The sequence below is a fragment of the Condylura cristata genome, unplaced genomic scaffold (genome assembly GCF_000260355.1).
Source record: "Condylura cristata isolate star-nosed mole 26May11 unplaced genomic scaffold, ConCri1.0 scaffold00027, whole genome shotgun sequence".
Lineage (NCBI taxonomy): Eukaryota > Metazoa > Chordata > Mammalia > Eulipotyphla > Talpidae > Condylura > Condylura cristata.
In genome coordinates, this window is record NW_004567128.1 from 8,049,343 (window position 1) to 8,070,819 (window position 21,477).

General features: G+C 37.6%; 1 protein-coding gene across 3 annotated transcripts in view; it reads right to left on the bottom strand.

Annotated features, from left to right (window-relative positions):
• RPS6KA3 (ribosomal protein S6 kinase, 90kDa, polypeptide 3) overlaps window positions 1-21,477 on the bottom strand; it is a 103,487-nt gene that overhangs the window by 10,191 nt on the left and 71,819 nt on the right. For 2 of the 3 annotated variants that reach the window (XM_012730336.1, XM_004689903.2), the window contains 9 exons: window positions 19,658-19,695; window positions 19,255-19,397; window positions 18,987-19,057; window positions 11,761-11,849; window positions 11,499-11,563; window positions 11,319-11,421; window positions 6,497-6,621; window positions 4,182-4,304; window positions 1,195-1,284 (listed from right to left, as the gene is read on the bottom strand). In XM_012730336.1, the coding sequence (XP_012585790.1) occupies window positions 1,195-1,284; window positions 4,182-4,304; window positions 6,497-6,621; window positions 11,319-11,421; window positions 11,499-11,563; window positions 11,761-11,849; window positions 18,987-19,057; window positions 19,255-19,397; window positions 19,658-19,695 (847 nt within the window). Of the gene's footprint in view, window positions 1-1,194; window positions 1,285-4,181; window positions 4,308-6,496; window positions 6,622-11,318; window positions 11,422-11,498; window positions 11,564-11,760; window positions 11,850-18,986; window positions 19,058-19,254; window positions 19,398-19,657; window positions 19,696-21,477 lie in introns of all 3 variants that reach the window. The other variant, XM_012730335.1, reaches the window with a different exon arrangement.

Below are 21,477 nucleotides of genomic sequence, written 5' to 3' on the forward strand. Positions count from 1 at the left end.
GGGCCCAGCTTCACTTTTTAATTACTGTGATTGATTGATTAATTAATTAATTAATGTGTAACTAATTTAACATTTCCCTTTTAAATTAATCTGAGGAACAGGAATTATGTTTAGGATGGACAAGGGTTACATTTTCAAATTCACAAAATCTCAGAAGTAAAAGGTATGGTGGAAGTTCTCCTGCTTAGTGCTACATGACATATCTGGTATCCAAAACCCCGATAAGGCCTTTGAGCCTCTCTGAGCACTCAGAGCACCCATAAATCAGCCTGGTGAGTTCAAACTCTGATCATAAAAGACATAGGGAGTGATTGGCACAGCAGGGTTTCTGGAGTAAGTACTGCCTTACTTATCTTAGGTATGCTTAGGTAGTTAGAAAGGCAAAGGAGGGCACTGGAGCTCTCCAGAAAGAAACCTTAAAATTCATAAGAAATGGCCCTCCCTGGTGGCGCAGTGGGTTAAAGCACTGCACTAAGAAGCTGAAACCACTTCCGCATGAGTTCGATTCCTGCCTGCCCCGGAGGTGACCACATGGCGTGGCAGACCTCTCCTAACCACCCGCTGCTCCCCTCAACAGTGTACTTCCTAGATCTGCCTGTTCTGCTCCCCGCTCTGTCTCTGGTGAAGTCTTTCGCTGCCCCTGAGTCTCTGGCCTGTACCCCAGTTCTGTATGCACAAATAAATAAACCTTAAAAAAAAATTCATGAGAAATGAGGCATGTTCAAATATTTGAATGTACTGGAGCGAGGCTGGAAATGTAGAGTAAGCGAGGAAGTGTGAAAAGTGTCCTGCCAGGAAGGCGGGGTCTGGAGTGATGGGGGTATGACTTGTAGTCAGGGAAGTGCATGTAGATGAAGAGTGCTAGCTATCTCTGGCTGCACCTGGGAAAGCACTGTGTGGAGTCCACACAGCATGAGATTAGTCAGTCTCAAATTGTTAATTAATACTTGCATGTTCAAATACAGATTTTAAAAGCGATAATATCAGCAATATATTTCTTCTTGAAGCAAAAGTAGAAAAATTCACTATATAATCCTATTTTTTCCTTATAAATGGAATTGTGTTATGTATGTTGTTCTGCAATCTTTTTTCTACTTACTATATCTAGTTCTTTGTCTACCACATGATATTTGAAACATTCCAAATGCATATAGACAACTGATTCAAATGATCTACATCAAATAATCTACTTACATCCTTTAAAGTAATAATGTTTGGATGCTGTCCATAACGAAGAAGAATTTCAATTTCTTCTGTCGGGTCTCTCTTGCTTTTATCAATAATCTGCAAGGCAAACATTTTTATTAGATAATCTCATAAACTATATAGTCATATACTTTTAAAGTATTTATAGCTATAGGTATTAAGAGAATACTGTATATATAAACCATTCATCAACCAGTTTTAATGAAGTACCTGGCCACACTGTCTAATCAAAATTAGAAAGTCACTTCTCATGTAGATGGCAAGGCTGTAAGTAAATTCTAGGCCATAGGTCACATTTCTACTAGGTCACATTTCTACTGCAGTATAACTCTGCAGTAAGTTTAAGACTTAATAAAAACTTAAAAGGCAACAAGAATACAGTCAACATCTTTCTTTCATTCTTAAACATCTTACGCCTTTGGGAACTTAGTAATTTACTAATCCCTACCAATAGAGATAATTTGAATGTCTAAGACATATCTATAATATTACCATTCACATCTGCTCATTAACCACTTCCTTTAATGAAATGCTTCAATGGAATATTCCATTAATTGCAAGCTACTTCTAAAAAATTTATTAACAGTTAAGGAGAACAAGTTTTATTTTTGAAGCTAGGCAAAAAGTTAACTCAGAAAACCACACCTAGAATTTTTCTTGGTAGAATTAATTTTAATTATTATAATAATGCCTTTTAAAATACTAATGTAGCTTTCCAGCCACTTTATGTCAGCTAACTCTTATAAATAATTCACCTAATGCTTTAATCTGTTAAAACAATCACAATATATTTTTAAAAAGAAAGCAAGTTTTGCTTTCATTTCATTCAAAGTATAGTCTGAAATAAATTTTGTAACTTTCATATTTCAACTTTAAAACAGCTTAGTAATTTTTGTATGTGATAGGTACCCAAATGCTCCAGGAAACTGAGAAAGAGCTTGTAACTTTCAATATGAGCCAAATCACCTATCCAAATTGGATTTAGTTTAATAGTTTGTATTTAGATGACAGTGAAGACAATCAACTGCAAATGATAGTGTGGAATTTGGCAAGTTAAGAGGAAATATGGAATCGGTCCTCCATTGGTGGCGTGAGGGGTTAAAGCGTAGCATTATGAAGCTGTCCACAGTTCAATTCCTGGCCAGGAGGTGACCAACATGGAGCTGCAGATCTCTCCTGAAGTGCCAGCTGCTCCCCTCAGCAGTGTGTTTTAGTCAATCTACCTGTTCTGCTCCCCACTCTGTCTCTGGTGAATCCTTACACCTCCCTACCCTGTACCTCTGACTTATACCCTGGTTCTTGTATGGATAAATAAATAAATCACTTTTTAAAAAAGAGGAAATATGGAATAGACAGGCTAATTCAAGGGAGATGAGCTGGGGCTAATCTTTTAAAAACCAGAAACACTGGGAAGTGTTATTTTTGGCAACTCTCTCTGATCTGCTAATTTGAGCAGAGTTTACATTATATACATACATGTACTTGTGAGTCTTAAATTTGTAGTAATTTCAGTATTCAGTTGTACTGGGATTGGTTTTATAGATTTAAGTCACAAGAATCCACACATAGCCAGAAGGTATTCGCAAGGCTTTGGTCTGTTGCTCTTGGAGCCTGTAATTCAAAGGGGGTCTCAGGACATTTCTGCTTTTGCTCTGATATATTGATGGAGAGAAGATATATATCCTTAAACTGCCTTATTTACCGTTACTTTTCATGGAATCAATCTGAAAAATTTTAAGTTCTCCAGAATTCAGTATGTGCAATGAATAGGAGAGCAAGCTAAAATATATGTATGTGTTTCATCTTTACACTTGACAGAAAGCCTTATGGACACTGATGACTTCTTAAAGCAATTACTTTCATGTTCAGGATAGCAATAACTATTTTTTGGTGTTCATGCATTCTCAGGTAGCTGCTATGAATATATTAAACACATTCATTTGTATTTTTCAAAGTTATATTAAATGTAGACAGATGAGTGGATGAAAGAAATGACAATTAATGACATTCTCCCATGAACTAAACATGAGGTACCCATACTTACGAACTAAGTTCTAAGTTGAAAGCATCAGCTATCATTTGAATTGCTTGTGATGGGAGAGCTGACGCTACCATCTTGAGAAGTACAAAGGCAGAGACTTGAATACAGATACACAACTCAAAGTCTGTAATAGATCCATGTGCCTTATTTCTCAATTTAGACTTCTTACTATTTTAGGCAATCTGATGAAATTTAAACAGCTAATGATAATAAATTTTATGATAGTGGTTCTTATATTTTTAGTGGTTTTGAAAACTTTTTATAAATGTGAAGGACAGTAGGAACATTTTTTTGGCAAAAAAAAAACAAAACAAAACATAAATTACAACACTTGGCACACAATTTTGAGCAAGTTCTTGATAATTTGACCATAACAGGGAACTTCTGAGAGTAAAATAGGTGCTACTTAAAATCAGTCAGGTGTAAAGTGCTATCTGGGCAAACTGGATATAAGCTGCTCTACCTTTTGCCCCACAGGGGAATCCAGGATCCCATATTAAGATCCTTAAAGATTACTAGGAAATATTTCGATTTATCTTACCTTTTTAAAAAAGATGTATTTACTTATGCATACAAAAATTGGGGTACAGGTCAGAGGTACGGAGTGAGAGGATTCACCAGAGACAGAGTGGGGAGCAGAACAGGGAGACAGAGTGAAATGCACTGCTGAGGGGAGCAGCAGGCAGATTGGCAGAGGTCTGCTGCGTCATGTGGGTCACACTTCTGACTGGAAATCGAACTCGTGCTGCAGAGGCTGTGGATAGTCTCACAGTGCTGTGCTTTAACCTGTTGTGGCATCAGGGAGGCCCAATTTATCGCACCTTTTTATAACAGAAGGCATATTTACCCAAAGGAGAGAGTTGTAATTTTACTTGGTACTGACATGCATAAGTAAGAGCTGTTAATATTGCACTTTAAATCTAAAGTCATTTACCTTCACTGCAAACTCCATGTTTGTAGCTTTATGTATACATCTCTTGCAAACAGAGTAGGAGCCAACTCCAATATCTTCTTTGACTTCATATCCATCAGTAAACTGAATACTGTTCCTGTGTAACTGCTACAAAAACAGTTGAAGAAAAATGATGACTTTGACACAATTTAGACAGGGGAATGCTATTCAGCTTGCTCTACTGAATGCTAACTATACACATAAATGTGTATTAGTAAAAATGAAAGTATAACATTTGTCTTCTACAACATGTGTTTCAGAAGTGCCTACAATAATAAGATATATGCCTTTTAAAAAATTATGTTCAACAGAAAAAAAAAAAAACAAATGAGTATGTACAACAGACAATGCAGTGCTACTTGATAAAGGGCTGATTCTTGCCTGTGATTGAGTCTTATTCCATGCCCCAACTGGCTACTGGTCTTCAAAATGCCATTACAAATTGGGAGAAGTTTGAAAACTCAAGTATAAAAGATTAAAACGGATTCAGAATTAGAACATCTGGATTCTTTTCTAACATATACCACTTCTAGGCTATGTAACCTTGAAAGTGTTTTCAAAAAGGGTGATAGCAAGGACTAAGTAAGGTATTTTGGGTATTTATAGCTATATTCTACTTTTTCCACTGTTAAATCATAGCTTTATTTATTTTTAAAGATTTATTTTTATTTATTTATACATACAGGAAATGGGGTGCAGGCCAGAGGTGTGGAGGGCAAGAGGATTCACCAGAGACAGAATCAGGAGCAGAACAGGTGGACCTACTGAAATACACTGTTGAGGGGAGCAGTTGGCAAGAGCCAGTTGGGGTGTGGAATAAGGCTAATGTCAGCAAGCGGGCTGAGCCATGTGATTTAGCTCCCTGGCCAGTGGTCAAACTCATGCCACTCATGCTGCAGTGGCTGGCAATAGCTTGACAGTGCCTCCCTGAGTCCCCTGTGCCACCAGGGAGGCCCCAAGTCATAGCTTTAATACAACTTCTGCTAAAGAAGCTGTTAGTGGGTTAAAGACTAATAACATATGGCGGGATGATGAACAGCAAACTGGCTCCATAAACAGGCTGAGGGAAGTTGTGTTACCCTTGGCCATATGACAGAGACCCTTCTTGCCTATCAGCACCATACAGTTAAATTTAGAATCTGTAGAAAATATGTTTGTGATTTCTAAGTTAGGTACAGAAGCTGTAACTTATTTTTTTTGCTCTATTTGCCATACATTACATGCTTGTCTCGATAAAGTGGACAAACTATTTCAATATGAATTTTCTTAAAAAACCAGTGTGTGGAAAGCAAGATGACTGACTCATGAAAACAACCTCAGGACAAAAGCAGCAACTTAATCATCAAACAAATTCAAGTACTAATTACATATGCTAAAAAAAAAACACAACTCAGTGCTCAAGATATATACCTAGTTCCTCTTATGATTAGATGAATTAAATTTATCTTTCCATTCTACTAGGATGGGAAGAAATGAATCGAATGGTTTGTACTATTATTAATATTCCTCTCATCATACTTAACTTACTAGCCCAGTCTCCTGTTACAAACATACAGCCAAACCCAGTTCTGTGGTTTTCGCCTCCCTTTTCCCCACCCTGAAAACAGATGGGATAGTTAGTTGGGGGCAACCTAAGGCAGTACCCATAATCATTATTTTTCCTGCTGACAATGGGAGCACCAAAAGCGTAAAGACACAAAACTTGGAAATCTTAAGACTTGAGTTGATTTTTATTTCTTCTATCTTTCTATGGAAGGTATTGTTAAACGATGGACTGTGGGATGATCCTGGCTCACTACTACTTATTTTCAATAAAGTGTTGCAAGTTCACAGCCATTCCCATACACTTATGTATTTTCCGTGGCTGCGTTGGTGCTACCATGGAAGGCGAGGAGTCACTACAGAGACCACACAACCTACAAAGCCTTAAAGATTTGTTGTCTGGCCCCACAGAAAAGGTCTATTAACCCAGTTTGAAGGGAACCAGTTAACCCAATAGCAGCAGAGGATGAAACAAATTGGAACTGATGAACATTTTGAGGCAAAGACTGGGGAGAGACCAGATGGTGATTTTTCATTCCGACTCTCAGAATTTCACTTTCAAGTCAGGTATGTACCCAGGATTCTGGTGCATGCAATCTTTTCAGTGACGTATGAAAGGGATAAGAAGAACACCAATAACACAAAATGCATTCTGAGTTGTCCACATTTAAAGTCAGCATATCAAATCTATTTTTTTTACACTATGAACTACAGCTCACATTTCATATATAAAATTACTTAAGGCATTCACTCACCTGAACAATTGAATGCACACCAACTGTCTGCATAGCTTGGCTTTCATCATCTGAGGTAATAGCAACAAAACTAAACCCCCGAAAGAGCTGATGTGCATTAGCACTAGGTGGAATGCCAGGTGAATCTGAAAAGAATAAAAAGTTACTAAGAATGTAATTACTATGAAAAGTAATTAAGGAAAGGACTGTTGACACTAATGACCTCTCTCACTTATTCTGGAATTCTCACAGGCACTCAGTGTATAATTCTTGCTTCCAGGAGAAGCACTGAATTAGATCTGTCCTGGTGGCCTCTTACCATCACAATTGTACTGTCCCACTCCCTCAAAGCCTTGAAAAAAGTTAATTCATATGAAAAACATAAACTGATGAATTACTAGGCTAATATTATCCTAAATTAGCACTATCCCCTAAGATTTCTTGCATTAACAGAAAATTTCTTTACCTGTGGTCTCCAAAAGGGTTCCTACTAGCCACATTCAGCTTTTGTGCATTTGAAATGCGCTTAGTGGGACTAAGAAATTAAAATAGCCACAAGTGGCTATTGGTTACCACAGTGCACAAAAATATAGCCCTAAATGATAATCCAACAAAGCCATTACTCCTGGTTATGAGAAGATATAAGATTGATTTAGAGAAAATCTAGGAGATAAATTTAGACAGGTGGTCTCGGTATTTCATGTCAGAAACTAGAAATCTAAATCAAAGTTAAAAATTATTATATCTATATATAATTATGAAACGTATTATCTAGCATAATCATGAAATGTAGTCTTTAAAATATATTTTAGGACAGCACAAGCATGTTGCTCACATTATTCATGTGTTAACCTATTAGCATTATGTGTTAGAAATGAACAAAAATAGAAAAGAGACCACTCTAGTGGTCACTATATTCTCAGTAATATATATTATTTAGTGAACTTTAAATCGATGTAATTGTATTATACTTAAGATAACCTATCTGGGTTAAGGTAACCTATCTGGGCAGAATATACTACAGAACTGGTTGGTTGAGATTTTTCCTCTATCATGACAAATTGAATTAAGAAAGCAAATAAAACATTATATATATTCAATTCTTTGTATATCATGCCCATGTATGCATTTGATAACATTTAGTTCATGTATCAATTTGAACTTTTTTCACTAATTATTTTGAACTGAGTTAATATTTGGATAACCCCATCATGGATAACCCCAAGACAGTGCACCCACCATCAATCATACATAGCCCACCACCATGGCCCACTGTGCTTCCTTCCCTCTTTGTTCTCAGCACCCTCTTTGTGCTTCAGTTCTGTAGTCAGCTATCATGGGTAGTTTCATTTGAATTTCTAATCCTGTCTAATAAAAATAACATACCCATCAATGCTTGATAGAGAGTGAGATGATTCTTGTTGAAAAGCTTTATAGCAAGCTTTTGAATGACATGGAAATTTTTCTGTGGAAAAACTGTATGTGAACACACTTTGTATGTCTGTTTCTGAATGATGAATCTTCAATGTGGTACACTTAAATGAGAAAAACATTTGCTATACTGTGATTTATAAGGAAATGTATTTAGTTACTTAGATGATCAGAATATATTTCTCATATATATTTGGCTTTCATCCCTGGATCTTGATTAGCAGCTCCTCAAACACTTGAAATTTCCTAAGAGTAGAGTGATAAAGGTATCTTCTGTTATGTTAATGAAGTGATATTTGCTCCCCACCTAAAGATGAGGGCTGCTTGCCCTAAGAACCTATCAAGTGATTAGAGGGTTGGAACTTTCACTTTCACCATAGCAGTCAACACAATCTCTAGGGAAGGGCAGGAGGTTGGAACCAATCACCAGTGGCAGATGTCTTAATCTTACATATGTAATGATGCCTCCATGAAACCCCCAAAGGACTGAGTTCTGAAAGCTGGCCAAGATTAGGAAGAGTGGCTCTCTTTGAGAGAGTATGGAAGCTTCCCTCTCTTTCCGATACTTGGTCTTATGTATCTCTTCGATCTGGACATTCACCTGTTTTCTTTATCATATCCTTCTGTAAGCCAATGAATAAGTTTTTCTTTGAGTTCTGTAAGTGGCTCTAGCAATTTAACAGTGAAGATGGAACAGGACTTGGGAACCTAGGCTTGTGAATAGAAGTGTGACTTGAGAGTTGGAAAGGCAGTATTGTGGGATGAAACCTTAACCTGTGAAACCTGATGCTATCTCAGGTAACATCAAAATTTAGCTGAATTGTAGGACACTCAGCTGATGTCCCAGGCATTGCTGGAGACGTGGGGAAACTCCACCACACAGTGAAACTGAGTTCAGGGAACACCCCTTTTAGTTGGTGTCAGAAAAGTGGGATTTGCTAGAATGCCCCTGGCTCATAGAAACATGTTTTGCAAAGAGAAAAGATGAAAGACTGGGGGGATGAGGAACCCTTGATTTCTAGGGGGGTGGGTCACATGGCTACCCATGGTTCAGAGCAGCTATGCAGTGCTCAATTACTAAACGTAAAAGCTACCAGTGCAATTTAGAATTGGATCCAACTCCCAGGGAACTGGTTCACTAGATGGATAAAGAAATGCAATCTAACAACAAAAAAGGCAAACGATTTAATCCCTTGGTTATTGTTATCTTATAGCGAAATGAAAAGTAGAAGAGAATGCTGGGTTGGTAATAGCTGAACTAAATAAAAGTAAAAGAGAATGTTGGGGTGGACCTTGATGCTAGACTAAACTCAGATTTTAGTGAGTTGAACTGCCACTACTAGCCTGAAAGCTGTCCTCCCAGGTAGAAATTGTACAGGGTCAACAGTAAGTACTTCCAAGATCTCTCATCACTGAGAAGGTAATATGGGAAAGTGTGAAATCAAAACCCACTAAAACCAGGGAATATATAGCACGAAGGAGTTGTTCTATTTTGTGGATGGTTATCCTTGGCTTCCTGAGGAAACTTTACTGAGATGTGTTAAAAGTGACTAAATTAGCAGGTGCGTCTCAATTTGAATGCTGCAGAGTGGAAGAGCATGTATGGGTTGATCCAGAACCCACAGCTCATTATAGAACAATCACAAGATGGTTATATATGTGACCAGACACAAGGGAGGTCATTCACATGGGAGGGAACAGCCAGCCTGGTGGAATGAATAAAAGCCCCTGTAAGGTCTGTTTACTCTGAGAAGGGAGACTGCCCGTGTACCCCAAGGAATGTCTGGTGGGATATCCCAGGTGAAAGCAGCTGATATGCTTCTTATTCAAGTCAGGTGGGCTCAGTTTTATAATGACCAAGATGTCTGCTCACTGATTATGCCAGTTATGCAGGTCAGGGTAAATGCTTTGGTTATGGACCCCCCCATAGGAGCTGACTGCTGCACAATCAAAAACCTATTCTGGAAGTCTAATGGAATTTGCTGTCTCAGCTTCCCCTTCTAGGCTTACTGATGCTAATTAAGATCATTTGGTTGATAAACCAATGACTAGGGACAGGCTGAGGAGAGTGTCAAGGGATTCTTTACTACTAGGTGGGAAAATTTTAAGTTACTAAGAAATAAGGTGACTAAAGCAAATATTGAAATGGGAAGAACAAGAAGGAAACAGGAAAAGGAAGGTCACCAGACTTTTCCCAGCAGGGTGGAAACCTTTAGGAGGTTATTAAGTAAGATGAATAAAATGGACATTGATGGGGTTAACACAACACAGCACTACCAAAGGTTGGGTGGTGAGAACCCAACCAATATTGGGATATTGGTATCCCAATATTAAAGGACCCCAAACAAGTCTTCCCCACTTGCCTCTGTCTGGAAAAGCTAGAAGAGTCAGAAGGTAGAGCCTGCAATGATCAACCTGACAGGCAATTTCCTGGGACAGTAGTTAGGTTAAAGACTGAAATAAAGGGCTGGGTGGGGCCTCACAGTTAAGAGTCCACACTAGGGGCCCAAGCCTTTCACAGAGTGAGTAAAATAAATAGTCCATGTAGGTGGAGAAGTTTCTATGACTCCTTGATAATGGGATTCTTGCTCAAATAGACTGATAATGGATATTCAGATGATGGGATTCAAGTTACAAATAGACTGAGAGGATAGAAAAATGTAATCATCTATAGGATTATGAAAATAGTAATGTCATGCAGGTAACATACAAAGAAGTTGTATCTCTTTTACCTAAATGTTTTATGAAATGGGGAGAAGGGACAGTCTTTGGCACTGAGCCCTTAACCAGTGGAACATCATTCTATTCAGCACTTACTGTCAGAAATAAATTCCACTGCAGGACACCTAGGCTGGTGTTTGTGTAGGGCACTCACCCCCACGCTGGAAATTGGTACTGGAACCCTTTCAATATCAGATTGCAAAACATGCCATTATGTATATAAAAGCTAATTAATTAAATATAGGTTACCATTTCAAAGTTTACTTCTCTATAACAGCCATTGTTTATCCAGTTTTAGAATAAAGCATGATACAGGATATGAGTCATTTTGGTTATTACACCTTAAAGTTTAAGTAATGTTTGGGATTGGAACTTTACAAGTATTCCCAGAATGCCACCTAATTTAAAAATTTTTTAAAATATTATTTACAATGAGGGCTATTTAATGTAAAAATAGCTACAGGTAAACAAATATTCAACCAAGTAATTTTTCCACATAAACAGTATTACTATTTAAGGCACAACATAATTTGCTGAAAGACTTAACAAGGATGTTAAGTGCTATAAAAGCTGAAAAGGACTTGCTAACAGTTACTGTGGTGGGGATACGAGATAAAGCGCAGCACAAGAGTTAACTGGAAAAGATGTTTGGTCAAACAAGAAAAATACATTGTCCAAGTCTTCTCCTTACCTTTGGGAGTTTTTGCAGTAAATTCAGGATCAAAATAGAATGTATCTTCAGGCCTGCCAGTTGCAGGTTTAAAAGGTGGATGAATTTCTCTCCTGTACAGTTTCTGGAGGAAAAAAGAGACTTAACAGAACATGTAAACTGTAAGAAAATACTGCAAGTAAGATTTCCTTATGTACTTACATTCCAGTCTATTGTTGAGAAAAATGAATGTCTTTTAATTTCTTCAACTCCATCTGGTCCAGCACCTATTAAAATTACCTTGTTAATTTTAATTCTGTTATTAAATGGTAATTTTATTTCAAGAAAGACTAAGCTTATCTAGTCATTGCTTTTAATATTTGCCTTAATATTTCATAACTGCACAATATAAACTACTCCACCCTTCAAAAAATAACAAATACCAATAAATATAATTAAAAAAGAAACAAATTAAAATTTGTACCTAATCTGTTTGCAGGATTTCGTTTGAAAAGCATTCGTAAAAGACTCTGGGCTTCTGGACTCAAAAACTGTGGCATCCCAAGTTTGGCTCTAAACAATAAATCCATATATAACATTTTATTTTTGAGGCATCTTTATTTTTATGTATAAAAATGTTAAACTTTTTGAGACAAGTATAGATTCATAATGAATTGTTCAGAAATATCACAACAGAGGTCCTGTGTACATTTACCTAGTTTTCCCCTAAAACATCTTACAAAACTATAGTACAATAGCATAATTAGGATGACGACACTGATACAATCCACCAATCTCATTCAAATGTCTCCAGATTTAATGACACTTGTGTGTATTTGCTTAGCTTTATGCATTTTCACTGCATGTGTAAGCCCCGTATCGACCAGTACAGTAAACACATGGCATAAGTTCATCACCTCAGGTGTCTGCCCTTTACAAGCACACCAATACCCCTTCTCCTCTTCCTAACCACTGGCAACTACTAATCTAGTCTCTAGTTCTATAATTCTGTCATTTTAGGAATGTTTACCAGTGGAGTCATATAGTACACAGCCTTTCTTCACTCAGCTGATTTCCCTTGGTACTCACCACATAGTGTGTATTAATAGCTCGTTTCCTCTTATTGCTAAGTAGTACTTCATGGATATACCAGTTTATTTATTTATCTGTTGATGGACATGTGGATTGAGATAAATTTTGGATTATGAGTAAAACTGCTATGAACATTTGTATATAGGCTTTATGTGAACATGTAAGAACTATAGCCCATAATCTAATGAACTACTTCATTTTTTAGAATTTGCAAAAAGCATGACTTTGAGAACAAGGTCATCTTAGTTCTGGCTCTGGGTAAGTTAAAGTTTTTGGACATGTTACCACTTCATAAGTAAAGGGACTAGATGTTAGACAGACCAGGGGGCTACCAAACTGTAGCCGTGGAAAATCCCTTTTTCAAAAGAGATTAAGAGATCCAACATTTATAACTTAATCCCCCCCACCTCAAAAATAAAACCCGTGGCTTTACAGCTCTCTCTGTACAGCTCCCTATCTTATTCCTTATGGGAACTTAGCCATCCCTTTAATAGTGTGTCCTATATACCATCAACACATTTGATATATTTGGGGGAAAAATGCTAAAAGAGCATTTTCTTCTCATGCCTATTTTTTATTGCCTTTCTTTTTAACAACCCTGCAGAGAAGAAAAGCTGGTCAGAAAGGGGTCTGTGGAACATTTATGAGTCTGTGGCATGCCATTGGAAAATCACTGGTCTGGGTGACTCTGAAGGTGTGTTTCAGCTCTAATATGTAACTTTATATTTTCCCCAACCTACAAATTAAGAAAACCAATGATCTTGTTAGTATGAAAATAGTAACAGAGCCAGGTAAAATAGTTGGCAAGGAAATTTCTATTTTAGAAATAAGATCCATTCATTATTCAGTGAGTTGTTACTGAGCTACTGTGTTTTAGACACTGCTTAGTATTGAGAATATAGAAATAAAGATAAACCCAAATGTCAGTGGGAAAGACAGATATAGATAACCCTAGTTAGTACATTAAGATGCAAATTCAAGATGTATGGGAAAAGTACTAATGCATATGGAAGAGTAGGGGATAACTAATTTAGCACAAAAGATTGTGAAAGGCCTTACATACAATTTAATGGTCAAGGATCTGTTCATAGTATGCTGTTCATACTCTCAGCATATTACTGAATAATATTCACCTCTCAAGATACTTGTAACAATTACATGACCCAATGTATTTGCAGAATGTTAGCTATAGCATCCCCTGCTGGAGACATACAGTAGAATACATTGCATATAAAATACTGAGAAATCTAGAATAATTTGGAAGTCAGTATTTTTCAAAACATTGTTTCTAGTACTTCCTTCTTTTTGAAGAGTACATATTAACATCTTATAGAATGAGAACTCTATGAACAACTATAAAACAATGAGTTTAGGTATCAAAGATATAGCTTAGGTCTTTACAAAGTGAACTAACATGACCAGAGTTACTTTGTAGAAGGAACTCCAAGGCTAACAGAATGACCTGGCGTGGGAGGTAGTAGGCATCTACTTAGGAACTTGGTCTAATAGAGTGGGGAGGAGATGCCTATGGTCTGAGAACTGTAAGCAGTACATACAGAGGGTTGGCTGAAACATTGAAAAATTCTAAGTGTGAGTTTGGTGAATATCTGTGTATATGAGAGAAAAAAATAAAAGATTTCCATGCTTCTGTCTGGAGAAATATAATGCATGATGAGGTTTATTGGGATACAAGAGGAGGAAAAGAACAGCAAACAGAGACAAATATAAAGATTTTAGTTATGCAGGGCAAATGTTTTGGGATACCCATAAGGTGAATAAAGAGAACATCAGGCCTGGTATCTGATGAGTTAAAATAAGAAAGAGTGATTTGACAGTGATTAAAATATTGAGAGTAGTTACAGAAACGACTTAGGTGAGCTAGGAAAATGAGGGCAGTGGGGAATTAAAGCATTTCAGAGATGGAACCCTGGGGGTCAAGAACATTTACAAGGTGGTCAGGAAAAAACAAATTGGGCGTTAAAAATAACGAATACAATCACGCTAATCATTAAATTCCACGAATTGATTATGGCGCAGAGGGTTAAAGTAGAGCACCAAGAAACTAAAGTCACTTTAGCATGGGTTTGATCCTGGCCCCGGAAGTGACCCACATGGCGCAGCAGACCTCTCTTGACCCGCCCACTGCTCCTCTCAGCAGTACACTTCATCACTCGGCCTGTTCTGCTCCCCACTCTGTTTCTGGTGAATTCTCTCATTGCCCCTGCACCTCTGGCCTGTACCCCAGTTCTGTATGCATAAATAAATATTAAAAAAAAACACACCAAATCACTGGACATCACTTTGACTGAAAGTAACAAGGACTGCAGAAAATGGAAATAATTAAGAAAAGAATTAAGCTTTTATTCTGCCTTATTTCAAGATAATTAAACACCCTTAGTTGGCAGGGGAAAGTTCAGTTTTGAAAAATACCAACTAACAAATGAGGAAGGAATGATAATAATTAGAAAATCACCATTTCAAAATTCTTAATCATTGTCCCAAATTAGACTTTTCAATGGATGAAAGCCTGACAGGGAACTTTACAACTAAGGAATCAGCTGTAACCATGGAATGCTTCATTTAAGGTAGGGGAACTAGGTGTTATCAACCTTTTGACATGACACAACAGGGTACAACAGCATGGAATAATCTTGCCCAAAAAAGTTTAACCTAAAACTGGAAAAAGGAACAAATTAAACAGTATCACCAGAATAATAAAAAGTTTCCAGACTCCTAGGAAAAATGTAACAAGAAAACCACCAGAACTGGTTTTGCATTCATTCATTTGGTTTCAAATATATTCAAGTGACTAAAGACCACTTGCCTAGGTGAACAAACAATAATATTTCTTTATCCATGAAAGTCAAGCAAAAAGAGACAGACACAAATAACCAAACCCAACTGCCAACTGATCGTCAGCAGTCCCAACCAAGTAACCACACTCTTGCAGATGGTATCATCCCTCAATGGCCCAGAAAACCTTCCAATTCTTGAACTCCACCCTTTCCTAAGACCTCATAAAAGATCAGTGGTCTACTTCGCTGGGAAAGATGACCAGACAAAGCAGCTTTGCTTCTGCCTTACTACGGTAAACAAAAGCAACATATTTTATATCCAAAAGGGCAAGTTTATTCTTGGGAAGGGAGGGTACCGAACGCTTGCACACACAGCAGCAGGCAGAAAGAACTGCTCCCCAAAGGGGCAGGTTTGCTGACAGAGAGGTCTGTACAGTTGCAGGTGGGAAACCTTGGGAGAGCTGTCTCTGCTGCTATACAAAGAGGGTCAAGTGAAGAAAAGCCCTGGCCAGGAGGGCTGCTGCATGCAATCACCTTTGTGTTTTTGTTTCAGATGGTGAGAGGTGGTGGCCTCATCCTTAGATAAAATAAAAATTCAGAATAAACTGCCGTGGTTTCTACAAGTAAATGCCGGGGACAAAACAAAGATATACTGTTCTAGATAAAGACAAGCTTAAGAAATACAACCAAATGAAATGCACACAGTGGATTTGGGGTTGCAAAGATAGTTTTGGAGAAAATTTTAGTTAAGGATTAGTATTAGATAATTCTTAAACATTTTTACTTGTTTTGTTAGAAAAAGGTTATGTAAGAAAACATCCATACATTTTAGTAATGTAAACTAAAATAAAGTGAGAGAGAATGTCTGGGAAGTCTAAAATATTTCAGTAAAGTAGAAAAAAAGGAATAAAGCGGGGCTTTCCTTGGTGGTGCAAGGGTTAAAGCACACAATGCTATGAAGCTGTCCACAGCCAAGATAGCATGAGGTCAATTCCCAACCTGGGAGTGACGCACATGGCGCGGCAGACCTCTCCTGACCCACCTGCTGCTCCCCTCAGCAGTGTACTTCACTCAATTTGCCTGTTCTGCTCCCCGCTCTGTCTCTGGGGAATCCTCTCATGCCCTGCACCTTTGGCATGTACCCCAGTTCTTATATGCATAAATAAATAAATTTTTAAAATAAACAAAAAAGGAAAGCAAATGAGAACCTGATTCTGGGTGAGTGCTACATGAATGTTCTCTGCATTTTGTGAATTTATTTCATAATTATCATAATTTACAAAAAAAGCAAAGAAGATAGAGCAGGAATGACCAAGTAAAAAAGACCAGAGGAATGGTTAAAGAGGTAGGGGAGCAGAACTGAGGCAGGAGAGGGCGTCAAATAATTCTGAGAGACCCCCACCTTAACTGATCCATCTAAAATGACTCCTGACTCCTTCCATGCCATTCCAAGAGTATTTTGGTTTATTATCCCTGCTGCTCCTATTGCTACCTGAAATTGTATTTGTTTATTCTTAAAGATATATTTATTTATGCATACAGAACTGGGGTACAGGCCATAAGTGCAGGGGTGGTGAGAGGATTCACCAGGGACAGAGCGGGGAGAGCAGAACAGGCCGACTGATGAAGTGCACTGCTGAGGGAAGCAGCGGGTGGTTCAGGAGAGGTCTGTTTCACCATGTGGGTCACCTCCCTGTCTGGGAATCAAACTAGTGCTGTAGCGGCTACTATAGCTTCATAGTGCTGTGCTTAACTGGTTGTGCAACCAGAGAGGGCCCAATCCTCCTATATTCTTAAAAATTGTTTTAGCGGCCCTCTCTGGTGGTGCAGTGGGTTAAAGCACAGCACTGAGAAGCTAAAGCCACTTCCGCCCGCATGAGTTCGATCCCTGCCTGCCCCGGAGTCACCACATGGCATGGCAGACCTCTCCTGACCCGCCCACTGCTCCCCTCAGCAGTGTATTTCGTCAGTCGGCCTGTTCTGCTCCCCACTCTGTCTCTGGTGAATCCTCTAACCGCCCCTGCATTTCTGGCCTGTACCCCAATTCTGTATGCACAAAATAAAAAAAAATTGTTTTAGCAATTCTTGGTCCTTTGTATTATTATATTAGAATCAGTTTATCACGTTCCACACAGAAGACCATAGGTAATTATCCTGGATATTATGAGTTAAAATAAATACATTACAATTTTAATTATTCCCTTTTAGCTCTTAATGTTACTACGAGATAATTTACATGGCTCATATTTCTAAAGGATATTGCTGATATACTGAAGCCATATCTTTGTAACACTGAATCTGTCATGACGTGAAAATGTCACAAACTTCCAAGTTACTTTTGTCATTTTAAATTATTTTTATGCTACTACTGTTTACTGTGTAAACAGTATCCTTACAAAATTCAATTTTCTATTACTCAGTGATTAAGGAAATAAAGAAAAATGAACTGATTCCATTTGTAACAACATGAAAAGAGCTGGAGGGAATAATACCAAGTGGAATATGTCAGAAGCAACATCACATGGTTTCACTTATATATGGAATATAAAGGAAGAAACAAACAAAAGGACAATCAAAACCAAAGCAATACCAAATTCTAGATATCTGTATACAGAATTAAGGTTACCAGAAGGGGACGTGGGGGGGTGGACATCAAAGCCTGGAGGGGGCCCAAGGGACTGTGGTGAAAGACTGAGTGCCCTGGTGGTGGGGGTGGTGGGTGTGGTGTGATGGCATACCTCTAAGATGTGGCCCCGTACCTCAAAATCAGAAATAGTGGTGTAAACCAATGTTACCTCAAAAAAATTTTCCATTTTCTGTTGCTGGCATATCTACATGAAATAGATTTTGTTGACGACCTTTGATCCAACAACCTTGCTAAAACTAATAGTTCCAAGAATGAATGGGCCCCCCCGCCCTGTGGTGGGATAAAGTCTCAGCACTATCAAGTTATCACAAGTTTGATACCCAGCCAGGGAGCTGTCCCACATGGCACAGCAGACCTCTCCTGTCTCTCCCGCTGCTGCCCTCAGCAGTGTTTTCAGAAGTCCCACTTGTTCTGCTCCTGACTCTATCTCTGGGGAATCCTCTCACCTCTCTACCCCTGCAACTCTGGCCTACAGTTCTTATATACATTAAAAAAAAAAATCTTGGGCCCTCCCTGGTGGTGCAGTGGGTTAAAACACAGCACTAAGAAGCTAAAGCCACTTGTGCATGAGTTCAATCCCCGCCTGCCCCGGAGGTGACCACATGGCGCGGCAGACCTCTCTCCCGCCCGCTGCTCCCCTCAGCAGTGTACTTCGTAGATCTGCCTGTTCTATTCCCACTCTGTCTCTGAGGAGTCCTTTGACTGCCCCTGCACCTCTGGCCTGTACCCCAGTTCGGTATGCATAAATAAATAAATCTTAAAAAAAAATCTTAAAAAAAACCCAGCAGTTCCAAGAATGTATACAAAGACTTGGGTATTTCTATAAACACATTTATGTTATATAAATAACAACAACATTATTTTCCTTTTTTTTAAACACTGAACTTTGTTTGCCTTAGTACCTGTTAATTAGTGCCTCCAGGTTAATGTGAATAGAGGTGGAATAATGGGCATTCTTGTCATATTCCAAATGTCACAGGTAAAGTTCTCAATATTTCATCAACATGAAGATATAATCTTACTACTCCAAAATCTGTGGGGTTTGTTAGTATTTAAACCACATAATATTGATGGTATAAATTTTTAAATTTCTTATATTGTAACCAATACTCTAAAATCTCATTTCTATTTTGAGACATTTATTTTTAGATCTCCTCTTTACTAGAGAGTACTTACTTAAGAATCATAGTCATTGTTTCTTTTCGATCTTTTCCTTGGAAAGGCAGTGTACCAGTAAGCATCTCAAACTACAGAGGGCAAAATAATCAGAAGCATTGGTCAATAAACAGAAAAGTTCAAGGTCAGAAGGTAAAAACACATTATCTTAATTACAACCGTATCTCCCCAAACCACTGTATATAGTAACACAAGCTATGTCCATTTCTATGACATTCATAATTGAACTTCTCAAAAAAAAAAAAAAAAAGTCAAATCCAAACCTTACCATTAACACACCAAAAGACCACCAGTCTGCACTTTGAGTATGACCTCGACGATTAACCACTTCTGGAGCCATATATTCGACAGTTCCACAAAAAGAATATGCCTTCTTTTCATGATCAATAGACTCTTTACTTAGGCCAAAGTCTGCCAAATACATATTGAATATAAACATTATGCAATAATTTGCATACATAAAGTTTAAACATTGAGTTCCAACCTTCACATGATTAAAAAACAAAATCTAGTCCCAGTTTTAAACACATGATTAAAAAACAAAATCTAGTCCCAGTTTTAAACACAATGTTTTACTCAGTATCTGCACCATGGTCAATCTTAAGTCAACCTTAAGGAAAATTAGTTGAATAATTAAAAGAATATTTTAATAATAAAATGAGCAATGTTACCTGTTAACTTGATGTGACCTTCTTCATCAAGAAGTATGCTGAAACAGAAGAAAATTTCTCAAACTACTGAACAGTTTTATAGAAGCTAAAACTGAAATTATTTTGTTGAACATCAGATAACTACATTCATTTAAAAATACTGCTTTAAACTGAAAAAGAAGTAAAGGAAAAGCAACACTAGTTTTTCAGATACACATACCCAATAAATCCCAAAGACAAAATCATAAACTTGTATTAATTAGCAAAGGGTACTTGAAAACTCTTGGGAAAAGACCCAAAACTATATTCTTCTAAGCTACATATTCTAATGCTTTTTTGCAGAAGTGACCTAAATAAACTCTCTAGTACTTGAATAATAAAGAAGACGGTACACATACTTAAGTTCAGTATGTTAGAGCTGACAGTCTTTTGGTCCTCTTAAAAATAATTAATAATTAATTATATATGTATTTTACACCACTGTTCCTTTTGTACAATGTTTGCTCTCTCCTCTCAGGTGTAATCCCTGTAAAATTCCCAACTCACCCATGAACCACCACTGTAGTTCCCTCGGTCATTTTTAAGACATCTGACTCAATCATTCTTGCCTACATTTTTTCCCCTTACATGACCTATATAATTCTCTTTCAACATACCACTTTCCTTGTTTTTCACTGACCAAATCCCTTCATTGTATATGTTCTTTAATATTTTCTCCTTTCCAGGAAACTGAGTTTCTAGAGGGCTTGACCTTATCTATTGATAGTTAAGTGGCTGGCAGAACACAGATAATAAGAAATGCTGGATGAATAGGGTCCATCTACAAAGGACCAATAAGGTTCTAAACACTTTGGGCTGCTTTCTCAAGGGCACTGAAGACCACAAAACATTTATATGGAGGATAGAGATACTCAAATATACAGTATTATCAGGAAACAATTCAGAGGTGGGGAACAAGTTATTTAGTGACCCCTTAGATTGGGGTCATGATAAAGAGGAACAAATGGAAAAGAAGTTAAGGTTACTGACCTTAGCAGATATGTGAGTGGAGAATAATGTCATTAATTATGGAGCTATAAGAGGGTGTAAGTTCTACGTGTAAGCAATTGTATTACTAGACAGATATTTTAGTGTACTGAATTGAAATGTCGAGTAATAAACTGCTTCATTTATATTCAAAGCCCACAATTTGGGCATTTTCTTACTTTTAACTAAGAAATGCGCAACCAAATTTTGTTGTAATAAAAATTTACTATGTTATAAGTACTACCCAATTTTCCTAGGTCATCAATTCAACTGTGATTACATTACAGTTTACCACTGAAGATAATTCAGCAGGAACATATTTTCCAAGTTTCTTTCGTAACAATAAACTTGTTATGATTAGGTATATGATTAGGTATAGCTGAAAGACATACATCTGAGTAGGTATGGGCAATCCCTCTAACTTTTATATAGTGTTGTAAACCACTGTTATTGATAAAAAATACAACTAAAAAAAAAAAGAGCAAAACAAGCCTCAAATTATTCTTGGTTATTCTGAGACAAAAACATGGCGAGGAGACTAGTCTACCTTTTACTGCTAATGCATTCTTTATGAATAACTATTCCTATTCTCTCTTGCTCATTAAACAGGTTTATTAGGAAAAAGAGAGAAAAAAAAAAGCCTCTCATTCTCTTTTTAAAATCCCTTTTTCTAAGGAACTCTCCTGCATTGCTGGTGGGAATGCAAACTAGTACAACCACAATGGAAAACTGTTTGGAGGTTCCTCAAACTGCTAAACATGGAGCTTCCCTACGACCCAGCAATCCCACTCCTAGGTATCTACCCAAAAGACACA